Source organism: Asterias amurensis, chromosome 6 (assembly GCF_032118995.1).
Source record: "Asterias amurensis chromosome 6, ASM3211899v1".
Lineage (NCBI taxonomy): Eukaryota > Metazoa > Echinodermata > Asteroidea > Forcipulatida > Asteriidae > Asterias > Asterias amurensis.
In genome coordinates this window covers 21528086-21546114 of record NC_092653.1, presented here as the reverse complement: position 1 = coordinate 21546114, position 18029 = coordinate 21528086, and the positions used below count along the sequence as shown (strand labels likewise).

Below are 18029 nucleotides of genomic sequence, written 5' to 3'. Positions count from 1 at the left end.
GAGGTGAGAAGGCCATTCCGCTGTATGTCGTCTCCATGATAGTGGAATGAACATCATTCATAGTTCTGTAGAAGTATTTTGGATCAATCCGATTGAATCCACTTTGTATCGTATCCTTGGCGTAAGTTGAGCACCATCACAATCAATCAATCAGTCAATCAGTCAATCAGTCAATCAATCAATCAATCAATCAATCAGTTTATTTCCACAGTATCAAAATCACAATCAAAATCAGATCAAAGACAATGTTAATTGGAAATAAAGAAATAAATAGTTGTTTGATAAGATTAATTAAATGAATAATAAGCATTGACATTCATGAAACTGTGGGAGACCCAATAAGAAGCAAATTTTGTATAATATTTTTGTGCCAAATGAAGCTACATATTCGGCCTCGTTCGTCAAACTTATTGATTGAATGCTACTTTTTAAAGCTAGATCTATTCGCATCACAAAATTTCAAAATGTTTCTCGATCGTAGGTTTGTAAGAAACTAGGCAAGGAGCTAGATACCGTATGCAAACCATGGCATTGTGGCAGGAGATTCTGTGTCTCCAGAGATTCTGTCCACCAGCGTAAACACTTCTTCTGATGACCCCCTCTTTTGAATCACTCTTCTCCAGCCCATGTTTTCATTTTTTTTTTTTCCTTTCCCAGACATGTTTCTTAATTTCCCAGCTTACACAACACTAGCTGAAGACATGGATTTCCCTCTTCCCTAAACAAAGGACTACCGAATTGTTTTCGCCGACACAAATTGGGGCCAACCCAGTGGCTACCTTGCCCTACACACGTGGACTACCTTTGTCCATACTCACATTGAACACTGTACCTATAAAACAATCCTTTAGAACACACTTGGTCATCTGACCCACTATCTAGGTCATCAGGTCATATACTTGACCTCCACAGTTGAATCGTACCTCCCATTATCAGTGGAACTCCATTGTAGAGCAACGAACAAAAACATAGTCCCAAAAGTGAAAGGTTGAAAAGATTAAGTCTGTAGCCCCAATATAATCAAAGGATGCTACAAAGATCGTGCTGTTTTTTAGCCTCAAGAAAAACACAAAATGAACATCTTAACAGTTGGCGAGCCAAACACAGAACAAACTTGCTAAAACTGACCATCACACACAAACACAATGTTTGAACAATGTAAATGGGGCCAGAATAGAAAATATAAAAAAAAATAAAAAAGGAAACCTAGGCCTACTCCTTTGGGTTTCTGTTTCTATGAGACCCTGAGACCAAATCCAGGACTGCAACAAATTAATTTGGTCTCAAGATCAGTCTGCAGAGTCTCAAGTTCAAAACCTACAAAATAACACAAACATAGCAACCAAATTCTGTTAAAAACTAATAGGCACTTGCCAAAATATATGTACAATACTCAAAACAAGAAGTTGCATTTTAAAGACACTGGACACTATTGGTAATTGTCAAAGACCAGTCTTCTCACTTGGTGTATCTCAACATAATTATGCATAAAATAACAAACCTGTGAAAATTTGAGCTTGATTGGTCGTCGGAGTTGCGAGATAACTATGAAAGAAAGAAAAACCTTGTCACACGAAGTTGTGTGCTTTCATTCAGATGCTTGGGTTCGAGACCTCATAATTCTAAATCTGAGGTCTTGAAACAAATTCTTGGAAAATTACTTATTTCCTGAAAAAACTACGTCACTTCAGAGGGAGCCGTTTCTCAGAATGTTTTATACTACCTACCTCTCCCCATTACTCATTACCAAGTGAGGTTTTATGCTAATTATTTTGAGTAATTACCAATAGTGTCCGCTGCTTTTAAGCCAAGCCTACATAGTAAGATTCAAAATTTGTGTTTCTACATGTAGTTGGAGATTGTGACTTCTTTTGTGCCTTTTTTATCCATGAGCTCTTTAACAGAGTCTCTGGTTGAATTTTTTATACAGAATAATTTAAACGCCAACACAATCGGAAATCTTTACAGAATTGACATATTTGAATGCCTACATATATCCTGTTTGACATAGAGAAATCCTATACCTCAATTTGCTGCATGGTTTAAATGACAGCCCAGCGGAACAGCATTTTCACCCACAAGGGGGGCACAGGAAGTATGGTATTACACAAAGCTTCTATTAATAGCCTCCTAAACCACAAAACGACAAGTAAACCCCGTCAGTGTCACTCGTCACAGACCAGCACGGCGCGCAAATGCGCTAATTGTCCAGACAATTTGGTGGCAAATCTTGGAAATCTGTACTGGCTCTATATTTACCTTAAGGTGCTGTGATTCTAATAGAAGATGAGACTACTCTTTTAGAAGTCCCTGCTGAACGAATACTTTGATGATGGGCCAGTTATTTTAAGCCATTTTATAGCTATTTCTGAAGTTACATGTATATTTAGAGAGTTCACGTGTGAATTGCAAAGCAAGTTAAAAGGAAACTGTTTGACAGCATCAAAAACTTTAAAATGACTTATAACACTGTCTTTCAAAGTATAGTTCAAACGTGTAAGCTTGAGTTGGAAGTGGGCTGGTGGCTGAATTGGGACCTTCTTTTTCACCTGACATCCTCAAAACTATATAAGTGAGAACTTGTTAGAGGGGCCTATAGTAATATTCAACAGTTTTATAAGCATGTTTTATAAGCATGGACATCGGCCAAATTAGCTTCATCGGACATTCAAACTTCAGAATAATGGGGGATGGCAAGTTGCTTGCTTCCTACATTATTAACAATAACTTTAGGCTCTTATCATAACACAATTCAAATGAATAGATCATTTATTTAATTACTTAATAACCATCTGAGCTCCCTGGGGAGTATACAGCCTGTAGTCGATTTTTACAGGCCCAAAAGAATAGATTCATCCTTTTTAAATTGAGAGTATTAAAAACTTTGTTACACATAGATTAATGACTTAAAAATGCCAAGGTGGGTTTAGTGAAATCAACTGATGAGCTGCAAAGTACAGTTAGCTTTACCCAGCTTATTTAACCACAAATAACTATCTCTGCCCTCACAGGTACCCATTTACCCCTGGGTGGAGAGAACAAACTATTATTTGACCTACTTAAAGACAGTGGGCACTATTGGTAATTGTCAAAGATTAGTCTTCAGAGTTGGTTTATCTCAACATATGCATAAAATAACAAACCTGTGAAAATTTGAGCTCAATCGGTCATGAAGTTGCGAGATAATAATGAAAAAATACAAAAAACATTGTCACACGGAGTTGTGTGCTTCCAGATGCTTGATTTCGAGACCTCAAATTCTAAACTTGAGGTCTCGAAATCAAATTCGTGGAAAATTACTTCATTCGCGAAAACTACATTACTTCAGAGGGAGCCGCTTCTCTCAATGTTTTATACTATAAACCTCTCCCCATTTACTCGTAATCAAGTAAGGTTTTATGATAATAATTATTTTGAGTAATTACCAATAGTGTCCACGGCCTTTAAGAACGCTTCTTTGGGTGCCAAGACCAGAACTTGAACCCACATTCTGATCACTTAGCCCGGCCACCAAAACTTGAGTCTAAACAACCGTGCCAAACACACTGCAAATTAAATAAACCAAAAGCAAACAACAACAGTTTGCAGTACCAGCTGCTAAAACATAGGATTCGAACTGCCTCTAGCCACTGGGCAATCTCGGTGGTCTAGTTAGTATGACACTGCTCTAGAATTGCAAAGGTCGTGGGTTTGAATCCCACCGGAGTAATATGCCTGTGGTGGTTTTTTTTCACAGAACTCGGGTAAGTACTGAGTATCCAATGCGCACACACATTGGTGTACATGTATATGGATAAGAACCAAATTGAACAACAGTTGTGACAACTTTAGAGTGATCACAAATGACTCATCAATTCAATTGATCACTCAGTTTGTAATTTGTATTGTTTAAAATGTAATTTAATGCCACAAATAAAGAAAAGCAATGAGGGGATTTTGCCAACCCCTGCTCAACACACAATTTTTTATGTTCAATACCAGGTTGATTATTTCTGTAAACTTTGCTGAACACAAGACAGGAACTGTGCAATTAATTCAATATGACAAGTAACGTTTTAAGGTCATCGGGCCTAAATACGGAGCAACGGAAATATGACACTTTTTTGGTTATTTTGACCAGGAAACAATTTCTGGGTTATAATTCACTGACCAAAACAATGTTGGAGGTAGCTTCACATTTTGATTTATTCTAGGGGGGATTGTTTTGGGCAGTACAGCATATTTTGCTCAGAGTGGTGGGTAGAAATTGTTAATTCTGATGGGCAGGCAAGCCCAGCTACAAGCCTCCTCCAAAGATATTTTCTGGGTGTGCCACTACTTGTCAATTGGCAATCCTATTCAGCAGAGGTTAAACGAGGGTAAATTCAGGGGGTATAAGGGGGTGTGTCATATTTTTTTATAGGGGGCCACTTCTGGCCAACTTCAACCGTGGTTTCCGTTTGCATTTCCTTAAAGCTATTGGACCCTTTCGGTTCAGAAAAAAAAAAAAAAGTTCACAGATTTACAAATAACTTACAGGGTTTACAGAAGGCAACGGTGAAAGACTTCTCTTGAAATATTATTCCATGAAATGCTTTACTTTTTGAGAAAACAGCAAAACAATATAAATTCTCGTTAACGAGAATTACGGATTTATTTTAAACACATGTCATGACACGGCGAAACGCGCGGGAACAAGGGTGGGTTTTTCCGTTGTTTTCTCCCGACTCTGATGACCGATTGAGCCTAAATTTTCACAGGTTTGTTATTTGATATAGAAGTTATTTCCAAATTTAGTACAATAATTTAAGTCAAGGACAACCAATATCTGGTTGGTTTAATTAAAATTAATAAAGAATAGGGGTATTTAAAGACAGTGGACACTATTGGTAATTGTATGTATCTCAACATATGTATGAAATAACAAACCTGTAAAAATTTGAGCTCAATCTGTCATCGCACTTGTGAGATAATAATGAAAGAAAAAAACACCCTTGTCACATGAAGTTGTATGCGTTTAGATGGTTGATTTCGAGACCTCAAATTCTAAACTTGAGGTCTCGAAATCAAATCCGTGGAAAATTACTTCTATCTCAAAAAACTATTCCACTTCAGAGGGAGCCGTTTCTCACAGTGTTTTATACCATCAACCTCTCCCCATTACTCGTCACCAAGAAAGGTTTTATGCTAATAATTGTTTTGAGTAATTACCAATAGTGTCCACTGCCTTTAAAGAAGCCAACAAGGTTTGTTTTGAAATGCCCACTGACAAAACATACAAAAGAAAAGAAATCATAGCAAAAACAAAACCAACAAAACAAACAAAAGTTTTAAACCATTTATCTCAAAGAAGAGTACGTTCAGCGAAAATAATAAAACTAAAAGGAATGAGGTGAAATAGCAACAATGACTAGCAGTATTCACTGTGATTCAAGTTGAAATTTTAGCTTATTGATTCATTATGCATTTGCGCTTAACTTCATGTCAGAGCAAGATTGATTTGTTGTGAGTAATAACTTCACCTGCCAGTGATAATGGGATATTTCAGCTTGTCTTTAAAAGTACGCAGCTTAAGACTTGAGTAGAGAGGCCATACAAGCTGTCTGTTTTGTCTTATAATCAGACCATGTATTTTCAGAGCGAGTTTTTATAAGGGTCTGTATAATATGTTTGGTATTGACTCTGAAAATTAATGGCAATATAAAACTTACTTCATGTATTAGTAAGAAGTGCAACAGCTTTGGATTGTAGCAACTTTTCACAGCGCATTAAAGACACTGGACACTATTGGTAATTGTCAAAGACTAGTCTTCTCACTTGGTGTATCTCAACATATGCATAAAATAACAAACCTGTGAATATTTTAGCTCAATCGGTCGTCGAAGTTGCGAGATATTAATGGAAAAAAAAGAAAAAAACTGTCGCACCATGGTCACACGAAGTTGTGTGCTTTCAGATGCTTGAATTGGAGACCTCAAATTCTAAATCCGAGGTCTCGAAATCAAATTCGTGGAAAATTACTTCTTTCTCGAAAACTACGTCACTTCAGAAGGAGCAGTTTCTCACAATATTTTATGCTGTCAACCTCTCCCCATTACTTGTAATAAAGAAAGGTTTTATGATATAATAATTATGTTGAGTAACAACCAATAGTGTCCACTGCCTTTAAGAATAGAAAAAGTATTTGGGTTTTAACTCCCCCCCCCCCAAAAAAAAAAAAAAAAAAACACTTTCTAACATGGCCAGTGATTAGGCTAGTGAGCCCTGTCTTTTGAACTCCTTGTCTGGTGAATGGTGAATGTTTCTACATGTCCTAAAATCTTAATAAATAACATTTCATGGAAGTAGTTTTTTAGGAAAGCTTATAATACTTTTGCAATTAATCAATTAATTCATTGAATCTTCAAAAGTGCCTTACCTTTTTGTAACCCGTAGACGTGAAGATACCTGATGAAGAGAAAAAGTTGAAAAACAATCTCAGGATGTGGAATACAAAAATACCAAAGGCAGGAAAAAAATCACTCAATCAGGTGGGTAAGAACATTATTATTATTTCATTTTATCACAGCATGCAAAAGAAAGATCACATTTTCCTTTGTGCCGGTAACTCCTCGAGTCGGGCTACATCCCGTACAGTTCTTATATATAACTCTATGGTTTAAGCATACAAGCTTGTTCCCCCTGTAATCATAATGAGCTGTCTGAAATTAAATTATCAATGATAATATTCTTTACTATCCATCTGTCAAGTTGACGTTAAGTAATGATAATAAACTACAACTTGAAAAGCCATTGTTCAAAGTACTTCTCCTTGTGTTTGTTCCCCCTACAGTTCTGCATTTTCTAATTCCTAGCGACGATCCCTAAGTGATGACTAACCTGCTGGGTCCCAAGTGTCGTCCCCCCCCCCTCCAACGTGGGACGAATCGCAATGACATCATCGCAGCATGTGAACATTACTTATATAGACGGGGGCCACCACATGACGCGGAAAGTCTACGCTCTGCTGCGGAAAGTGCTAGTCAGTACACGAGCGTCTCTCAAACAAGCAAGGTGTGTTCTGAACTGTTATATAGTACGCATCCAGGTTTTCATCTCTATGCGTTCAAATCATCAGGAAGTTTTCATACATTTTCTTTATATAGCTACTCGAACAGTCAAAAGTTTGAGTCAAAAGTTTATTTGTGATCCAGATCATTTCATTGGCAGTTAATTTTGAACATCCAAAGCTATAAATGTCTTGCTTATGAGTGTCTAGAAATCTACTTGGCTAACCTAACGCTAAAGCTTGGACGTTTCGTCCATTGCGGTGCATACTTTTTGACTTTTCGACCTGTACACTCATATCTTGGACGTGACGACTGGAGACAGTGAAGTCTGCATCAACAGGATTTGAACTTCCTTTGTTTAGTAAATTCACAACTAGTTGGAATTGATGACTACTTTTTACATTGCTGAGTGGAATGTTTATGATATCATTTCGCATTGATGGACTATTTATGCTGAGTGAACTACTGATATGAGAAGATTTCATATAAGAAATGCCAAAAATCACATGAGACAGGTAAGTTTGTTTTGTATCTTAGGGTTGTGTCACACGAGGCAATTTACAGGCAACTAGAGTCCAGGACCCAATTTCATAGAGCTGCTAAGCACACTAATTTGCCAACCTCTCCCCATTACTCATGATCAAGAAAGGTTTTCCGCTAATAATTTTTTTGAGTAATTACCAATAGTGTCCACTGCCTTTAAAGGAAGTGGACACTATTGGTAATTACTCAAAATAATTATTAGCACAAAACCTCACTTGATAACGAGTAATGGGGAGAGGTTGATAGTATAAAAAATTGTGAGAAACAGCTCCCTCTGAAGAAACGTAGTTTTCGAGAAAGAAGTAATTTTCCACAAATTTGATTTAGAGACCTCAGATTTAGAATTTGAGGTCTCGAAATCAAGCATCTGAAAGCACACAACTTCGTATGACAAGGTTTTTTTTTCTTTTTCATTATTATCTCGCAACTTCGACAACCGATTGGGCTCAAATTTTCACATGTTTGTTATTTTATGCATATGTTAAGATACAGCAAGTGAGAAGACTGGTCTTTGACAATTACCAATAGTGTCCAATGTCTTTAACTAAGGGAATAAAAGGGTAGCGACGAGTTCTTACACGGCCGTTTAAAGCCTGCAGGGTCGACGAGGGCCTTTAGCGCTCAGCAACGACCCTGCAAGGTTTTAAACGGACGTTCAAGAACAAGTCACTACTCTTTTATTCCCATTCATAAATGCCCTTTTGTTAAAAAAACTTTAAAAAAAATACAATTACAGACACTTTGACAAAAGAAAATTCAAGGTTTGAAATATTTTCTGGCAAAAACTTTGTGAAGAGTCTGTTGCGCGTGGGTTGTGTGTCCGCGTGCGTACTTAGAAATAGATTAGGTGCGCGCACTTAGAAGTAGATCACGCGCTGTTGCTAATAGCTATGAATTGCGTTTCGTGTGATAATCTTGCGCGCCTGACACGCGAAAGCCAGCAGGTTATAAACACTGGTCATTATCAACCGTTTAAACACCCCCACGTGACGCACTCTCCACCAAAAGGAATAGAGGAACTGTCTTGGGTATTTATGAATGTATATTTGTTACTAATCTAGACTTAACTGTACATTTGTAACAAATCTACACTTAACTGTAGATTCATTACAAACTATAAGTGTAGTTCAACTTGAAATCACTGGGTTTCCAAATTGAAAGATAACATGATGTGCAAAACACAGCTGAAAACATGTTATTTCAATTTCCAAAAACATTTTCCAGTTTATTCATTTACTTTTTTTAAAACATAATTGTAAACTGATCAAAATATGGTACTTGATAAAAATGATATTGTTGCAAGCACTAGGCCTATAAAATGTGACCAAACTTCGTTTGACAAAGTACAAAGTTTTGGGAAAATAGTTTAAGGCAGAGAATAGACTCTGCACACAATGTAAGTGTATAATTATTCGCGACTACAATAAACTTACCTTCGACTTGTACATTCTATCCACAAATCTACACTTTCTCGTCCATTTTCCTAAACATATTTATAATAATTTTACTCGTGTACATTAATTCTTGATATAGGTCCAACTGCAATTGGACCAATTGGGTTCGAATCCCCAGCTGTGACACTTGTGTCCCTAAGCAAGACACTTAACCATTGCTTCGTCCTTCGAATGAGAGGTTAAGCCGTTGGTAACGCATGTAAAAGAACCCAGTGCACTTATCGAAAAGAGAAGGGTTCACCCCGGTGTTCCTGGTCCGATCGGCAGCAAATTGCGCCACAACACCTTGTAAAGCATTACATGGTGCTATCAGAATTAGGTCTCATAATTCAAACGTAGTCCCACATCTGGGAGGAAGTACTGTATGTTACAGCGCAAGGAGCGTCACTGGGTGACGAACATGTGCACTATATAACAAGCCACAATTATTATTATTTATTGTTATTTAATTAATCAAGTTGGGTTGTAACAAAATCTATCTAATCCAGCTGATAACTCACCCCCCCCCCCAACCACCTCATGAAAGATACTCAAAACATGAAGGAATATTTAACAAAATATTCCACTTCCTGAAAGTTTTCCAAAGTTCTCAGCAGAGAACTTTGACATTTTAGAGTTCAACTCTTTGTGTATCGTTTGTCATAAATTATTAAAACGTCCACCTACGCATGAGAAGGACCGTAGTGTTTTGGTTACTTCAACCAAACACAATTAGGAAACCCTTAGTGCTTTGGAAGGAAAAAAGTTGACGTCATAAGTTTTAAATACATCACCAGAGGTTTTGGAACTCAGTTCTTAGAAATCTGGAAGTATGAAAAATCATATTCAGTTTTCTTTTCTTTACTAAAATAAAAAACAAATCGTTGCATTTATTTTGCGCTTTCTCCAGGACCAGCCTGTTGAAGGACACATTCATTTAAAGGCACTGGACACCTTTGGTAATTGTCAAAGACCATTTACTGTGTCCCAACACATGCAAAAAAAATAACAAATCTGTGAAAATTTGGGCTCAATTGGTCATCGAAGTTGCAAGAAAAATAATGAAAGAAAAACACCCTTGTTGCACAAATTTGTATGCTACATGTAAGTTCAGATGCCTGAGAAAGGCTTCGCGCCTTAAGTCTTTCTCAGATTCAAATACTTTAGTGAGAAATTACCTCTAATTCTCAAAAACTACATTACTTCTGAGGGAGTAGTTTCTTACAATGTTTCATACTATTAACAGCTCTCTGTTGCTCATTACAAGTAAGTTTTATGCTTATATACATTTTGAGTAATTACCAAATGTGTACAGACATTTTAAAGGCATGTACACATTTGTTAATGAACTTTAAAGGCAGTGAACACTTTTGGTAATTACTCAAAATAAATGTTAGCATAAAAACTTACTTGAAAAGAGTAATGGAGAGCTGTTGATAGTATAAAACATTGTGAAAAAGGCTCCCTCTGAAGTAACATTATTTGAGAGAGAGGTAATTTGTCACTCATATAATAAAAGACATCAGCTGAAGCCTTTTAGTATATCTGAAAGCACACAAAGTAATGCAACAAGGGTGTTTTTTCTTTCATATATCTCTTGCAAATGTGATGACCAATTGAGCACAAGTTTTCACAGGTTTGTTTTCAAAGGTTTGTTTTCAATTTTTAAAGACCAGTGTTTTCACTTGGTGTTTCTCAGCATATGCATAAAACAACAAACCTTGAGCTCAATTTGTCATCGGAGTTGGGAGAAAATGATGAAAGAAAAAACACCCTTGTTGGACAAATTTGTGTGCTTTCAGATTGGATTAAAAAACTTCTAGCTAGAGGTCTTTATTATTTTAGTGAGAAATTACCTCTATTTAAAAATCTATGCTACTTCAGAGGGAGCCATTTCTCACAATGTTCTATACTATTAACAGCTCTCCAATGCTCGTTACCGAGTCAGTTTTTATGTTAATATTTGTTTTGAGTAATTACCATACGTGTTCCTTCCCTTTAAAGTGGCCATGGCTGGCATTTTGAAGACCCAAGTTGAACGTAAGGGGAGTAGAGTATATATGACTCATGGTACAGTATGTGTCATTGAGGCACAAGATTTGGCAGGGGAAGCTGGCTGTTAGCCGCATATCCTGGCACTCACTCTGTGGCCTAAGTCTATTTCCATACCCTCTTTTACATCTACGTGGAGTTCTGTGATGGTTTCCCTTGACTCTTTTCCTCTGCGTCTGTGATGCATTGGAAACTTTTGCAAATTTTTAGGGTATTTTGGCAGACTTGTGCAGTCATAAAGGGTAGGTCATACAAGAACTACACTGCTGACCAAACAAAATGACCTGTGGTGTAAATGAAAGATTATTAATAGCATGAAGTTTTGCCCCTTGCAGAATCTTTTTTTAGCATTTTGTGAGCGTCACAATGCCTGGCAAATACAAGTCACAGTGCCTGGCTATGTCTTGGGGTATTTTGGCAGACTTGTACACTAGAGGGATAGGTCATACAAGAAATACACAAAATGACCTGTGATATAAATGAAAGATTATTAATAGCAAGAAATTTTGACTCTTGGAGAATCTTTCTTTAGCAATTAATTGTGAGTGTCACAATGTCTGGTAAATACTAAAGTCACAGGGGGTGGAAGTGCCTGGCTATACACTTTTTCGTTTTAAAACCTTTGGGGTATTTTGGCCGACTTGTATGGTCTTAAAGGGTAGGTCACACAAGAATTACACTGCTGACCGAACAAACTGACCTGTGGTGTATGCAAGACTGTTAACGGCATAAAGTTTTGACCCATTGTGAAAAGTTTGCTAGAGTTAAAATGCCCAGCTATACACTCTCCATTTTTCTTTTTGCTAAATCTTTGTCAGTTGTTGGACATGTCATTACCAAATCTCTGTGTTTACAGTGATCAAACTTTCTTATTAATAAATAGTTGAATTGTGAAAGTATAGTCTGTACTTGAAGATGGAATAATGCAAGAATTGTGTTAAACAAGACCAGAACAGTTTAATATACAATTTGGTTTTATTTAAACAGACACTAAGGCATACGTTTTAAGAAAAAATTGTCCTCATTTGTCTTTAAAGGCAGTGGACACTATTGGTAATTACTAAAAATAATCATTGTAACAAAACCTTACTTGATTACGAGATTATGGGGAAAGATTGATAGTATTAAACGATGTGACAAAAGGCTTCCTCTGAAGTAATGTAGTTTTTGAGAAAGAAGTAATTTTACACGAATTTGATTTTGAGACCTCAGATTCAGAATTTGAGGTCTTGAAATCAAGCATCTGAAAGCACACAACTTTGTGTGATAAGGGTGTTTTTTTCTTTCATGATTATCTCACAACTTCGACGATCATTTGAGCTCAAATTTTCACAGGATTGTTATTTTATGCATATGTTGAGATACACCAACTGTGAAGACTAGTCTTTGACAATTACCAATAATGTCCACTGTCTTTAATGGGTTCTTCAATACTCAATAGAATTGAAAGGTGTTTTAAAATCAAATTCAAAGTTTTTTTATTTATAATAAAACACAGTAGTTTTTTTTTAATCAATTAAAAAATACAAGACTGAAGGACTTTTCATGAGTTAAAAGGCCCATTATCACTGCCCTCTGGCCAATGGTCCAGTGTAACATTTGAGATCTGAATATGAATATCAATATATAAGTGAAAAATAACAATGTGTCTTTTTTTTCTGTTTTCCAGGGTTCTATGAATGAGGTTCCAGACTTCACTTTGCTTAGAGAGTAACGTTGTGTATATGATTAGTATTTGATGAAAGGAGCTATTGCCATCGCAAGTATGATATCAACTATGACCTCAAGACAAGGTGAGAGTTCATAGGTCAACCTAACCCAAAATATCAATTGACGGAATCATGATTCGCACCCTGAAAAGTTTTCTAAACTTTTCTCTTACAGTTTGTGTTTTGACATTACTCATTATAAAACCAGTAATGAAGTTCCTTATAGAATCACGTTAAAACAAAATTACATGATACAATTTTGTGTACTTTACCAAGGAAGGGGGTTACTTTATAAAAGATCGTTGAAGTTCATTCAACACACTGAGTTTTATTGGGGTTTTTTATTTTGGTTTTTTTTTTACTATATAAGTAATTTACATACAAGTCAATCATTAAAAATTTACCCAGTCAGTTTTCCTTGTGGTTTTTTTTTTTATTTCTGAAATAAAAAGTCCGTCCCCTTGAGGTGGTCACTTGGCTGCCGCTTCCCAGGTTGCAAGAACAAAAAAAACAGAAGTGATTAACGCTGGAGTGGCTTTTTGTAGGTGGACGTGGTGGTTACTGGTAACCATCCATAAATTTATAAACAGAATCTGTTTTGAATCTTCAAATTTGTTTTTGACACTTCTCTAGCATCTTATTCCGAGAACCTCGACGATGCCTGGTTGATCCAGCAGACGGGCACTGATAACATCCTCCTGATCCGAAAGACTTCCAAATATGTTCACTTACGTCGCCAGCATTCAAAGAGCGTCATCCTACAGAGTAAGGCCAGGTCGAAATTCTGTCTCGTTTATCATCCTTCATCTCATATAACTTCTGTGCCTTAACAAAAAAATCCTCAAAATCATTGAATCATTTTTCTGAAATTGAATCAATGTTCAAATTAACTTGCATGTCTTTGATAGACACAGATGTGAATGGTTTAGAGCCATTTCGTCTATCTTTTACGATTATTTACCTGTTTTTAAAATTTTTATTTCATATTTTGCCTTTTGTGTTTTTTATAAGCCGAAAAAAGGCCATGTAAAATTTGCTGTCTTTGTGAATTTTTATATGGTAATTTGAAGTGTTTGCACAGAAGAAAACGTTTGAGAGTTGATTTCAAAAGCACTTTAACAAGGATGATAAACAATTCGTTGATTCTACCTGGCCTTTTTCGGTTTCCATTGTTTAATTGTACACACTAAACAAATGGGATTCATTTCAAACTCATGTATCAAGCATAAAAGTAGTAGTGCCATAGCAGTAAGTTTGATCCGACCATCTGACTATTTTTTCTCTACTAGATAAGCCTGCAACAACCAGTCATGTCATATTATTCTTTGTATATTCCGTGGCATTTCTTGGCAGGCAAGAAATGACGTTTTGACTCCAAAAGTGGCGTCCATATTATTCTTAGTACATTCCGTGGCATTTCTTGGCAGGCAAGAAATGACGTTTTGACTCCAAAACCAAAAATGGCGTCCAGGATAGGGGCATGTAACTGCGCTGCGCATTGTGCAGTAATTTGAACAAGATTTGTTAATTAATTTACACATATGGTGAACATTTTTGATAAGATGATCTTCCCGCTGAGGGAAATCGGCAAACTCCCACAAGTTGATGTAAGCACCAAACTGGCAACAGCCAATCTCTCACATACAAACATTGGTTTACGTCTATGATTATGAATTGCACAAAATAAGAAAGTGTGATTCACTAACTAGATAACAATAGGCTACTTATTCAAGGTATTGTGAAACTCAGCTATTAGCTTTGTAGGATTCGAACCCACAACCTTGTGATTGCTAGTCAGGTGAGGTTGGTGTAGTGATGTCTTGCCTCGCCTTCCACCTCCGGGACCCCGTTCGAATCCCACCGGGGGCACTATGTGGCTTTGGTTTTCAGTCCCTATTCCCTGTAACAATTCTCTGGGGTTTGTCTCCCACATCAAAAAACTGAAATTTAACCAAGGTGACCAAGTTTGAGCTCTACAAGGTTTAGTAAAAACGAACCCTGGCCAATCTGCATACCTGGATAGCAGAACATTCCAGGTGTGTTGTTATGGGTTGAATGTACATGCACATGGATGACTAATAAGGAAATGAGATTATACACCACATGGAGAAGCATGGAGGTTGCAACACTTCATGTATTCACATGTGGCTATGGTTTCCTTCAGATGAAAGATGCGCACTTTTCAGTATGTGGTCATTTAAAGGAAAAGTATACCTAGGGTTTTTGGAACCATTTAGTTGTTTTAATCGATACAAATGTAGATGTATACAATGAAACTACCATGTTGCGTTTTTGATATATCGCTGAAATCCATGAGTAAATACTTCTACACATTATCCCTACGAGGAATACACAAATGAAAAAAAGTTTACTGACAGTATTGCTTCTTAGATTCAAATTTTGGGGCTTAAAAACTCATATATTTCTCCGTAACCACATGTTTCTGAAAAAGCTAATAGGGTACTCACCAATGTTCATTACCATCAATTTTAGGAATGACTACCAAATGTATACCTTCCCTTGAGATATATTCTAAATATCAAGAGGACATTTGAAGGCAGTGGACACTATTGGTAATCACTCAAAATAATTATTAGAATAAAAGCACAATTGGTAACGAGTTATGGGGAGAGGTTGATAGTATAAAACATTGTGAGAAACGGCTCCCTCTGAAGTGACATAGTTTTCGAGAAAGAAGTAATTTTCCACGAATTTAATTTCGAGACCTCAGATTTAGAATTTAAGGTTTCAAAATCAACCATCTGAAAGCACACAACTTCGTGTGACAAGGGTGTTTTTTTACTTTCATTATTATCTTGCCACCTCGACGACCAGATGAACTCAAATTTTCACAGGTTTGATCTTTTATGCATATGTTGAGATACACCAAGTGAGAAGACTGGGCTTTGACAATTACCAATAGTGTCCAGTGTCTTTAAGAAGTGGTCCATTTAACTTCTAAACTTCTTTTTCAGAATAAAAACGCCTTGAGCAAGGCTTGTGGTGATGGAGTGTAATGACGGCGTGTTGCACCCCTCTTATCCCCCTTGTCACTATTCCACTGACCAAAGAAAATTTAAAAATATATATCAACTTTGAAAAGTGCATGAGAAACTTGGGCTAATCTATCTTTAAGTCTGTGATTTTCTATGATTAACAGCTAGGGTATATAAATACACCTTGGCAACGCATACGCACATGTGGTGATAAGGGAAAAAGAATTACGGCTTATGCTGAGTTTCCTTTGTGGTTTTGGGTCGTTGCCATGTCTACCACATGATTTCCTTGAACACCGGACATCCCTTCCCCCCTTCCAAAGGGGGCTACAAAAAGGGGTCCTTTTGAACAATTTGGAAAGTAATATCACTATTTTTGGAGGCTGCAAAAATGTTGCTTTGCATTTGTAATTGCAAATTGCCTTTCAATGAAGCAGACATTTTGTCATAACACCAGCCTTCTGGCAAAATACCACAATTGTACCATTAAGTTTGTGAATACCACACAAAATAAGTTTTTGAATATCATGCAAAAACAAGTTTTGCGCAGTATTTAACAATCCATAGTTTGTTTTGTTTTATAAATTGCTTTGAACATTCGTTTACAGCCATCTTTTGAATTATTTCCAGTGATCAAGTTGCGGAGACGTTGCAAATACATAAATGTAATAATAATTTTAAAATTAATATTTGTTATTGTATTGAAAGTAGGTTGTATTTTTACAAATGTTTTTAATATTATTTTTTTCTCACAGCAGACAAGTACAGGCTAAACTATGTGGAAGTTGAGATTGGCCCACCAAAAAGAAGGTAACTTCAGAGATTTCCCAAAGTCTTTTCACAAAGTAATAAATCAATGAAATGTAAAGAAGTCTTGGAATATTTGTAACAATGTGAAATGTTCTTCAACATTTCAGCTTCTAAAATGTCTAGAAGTTTGTTTGTGAAGTATTATTCAAGCTTTAAAAACAAAAATTAATTGGAATTGCTCAAACTATATTTAGGTCTAGAGACATTTTGCAAAGTCAAATGGTTTAAGACAGGACGTAGTACAGCAACCTCTAGATGAGCAACCCTGGTATCAACATTTTCTCAAAATTTGTATCCTGTGCTAGCACATTCATTTAAAATTTATTATGGGTGTTCACTGTCTCTTACTTAACTGCACAGTACTTAGACCTTTATCATGCTGCCTCCATCTTGGTCATGTTCCTCGTATCGATTAACAATTATGAAAGCTAAAAATCATTTTGCAATTAGGAACCAGACTATTTTGTTCTTCTAACCTCAGTTTGGTAACATTGATGTCTATGGGAGAAATTCAAGAGGGCTGAACCGTGATAAAGAGCTATAGCTTGTCAAAGTACAACATTTTGTTTCCTGCAAATATTAAAACAATGCAGAAACACAAGGTACCAGTCATTTGTTGAATATTCCCAACATATTCCTCACATGGTTCCCAGCAACCTTTTTCTAAATCTAGTGGTTTGTCATTGTAGGGAGGGAGGTGAAATACCACTTCTTAAGGTCGGTAATGGAAGCAAGAACAGAGTGAACTACAGCACCATCGTCTTCCCAGCAAGGTAATAGCAGTTTTAATAATATTGAAGTCTTATAGAGCGCACATATCTGCCAACAAGGTCCTCAAGGCGCTGAGTACATACAATTTCAGAAAGATAGGTTATTAAAGTGATGAATTCTGAGACGGTGCTACGGTGCAATTAGCAGCCACAGCCAGGAACACCGGGGCGAACCCCTTCTCTTTAAAATTATGCAAAATAACATGGAGATAATAATCAAATAACAATAGTGGCTTCTTATATAGCGGTCAGGTCCGTCACGCAGTGACGCTCATGGCGCTTCAACATTATTACCCCTGGTCACTGGGCCTTAAATCATTCCTTTAACCATCTCAGCTCCCTGGGGAGTATACAGCCTGTGCTGCCAAATATGTAGCGCACTAAGCTGGTCAATCACAAACACCAACTCAGCCCTCACAGGTACCCATTTACCCCTGGGTGGAGAGAAGCTTACGGTTAATTGTCTTGCTCAAGGACACAAGTGTCACGACCGGGATTCGAACCCACACTCTGCTGAACAGAAACACCAGAGAGTAGATTTTTTTTCAGGATTCAGGAGAATTCTCAGATTTGAACCGTAGAAGTAGTAGTACCAGCCGATTTTCTACCTTCTGCCCAGGTAGTAGAAAAAGCAGGACAGTTCTTTTCAGAACTTAGAAGTCTACTCGGTGGTAGTAGAATATAAAGC

At 36.8% G+C, this 18029-nt stretch overlaps 1 protein-coding gene across 2 annotated transcripts in view; it reads left to right on the top strand.

Moving 5' to 3' along the window:
• Positions 1–7023: 7023 nt before the first annotated feature.
• LOC139939138 (uncharacterized) overlaps positions 7024–18029 on the top strand; it is a 30428-nt gene continuing 19422 nt past the window's right edge. The window contains exons 1-4 of one of the 2 annotated variants that reach the window (XM_071934890.1): positions 7024–7543; positions 12726–12849; positions 16520–16571; positions 17261–17344. In XM_071934890.1, the coding sequence (XP_071790991.1) occupies positions 12795–12849; positions 16520–16571; positions 17261–17344 (191 nt within the window). In that variant the 5' untranslated portion in view covers positions 7024–7543; positions 12726–12794. Of the gene's footprint in view, positions 7544–12725; positions 12850–16516; positions 16572–17260; positions 17345–18029 lie in introns of both variants that reach the window. The other variant, XM_071934889.1, reaches the window with a different exon arrangement.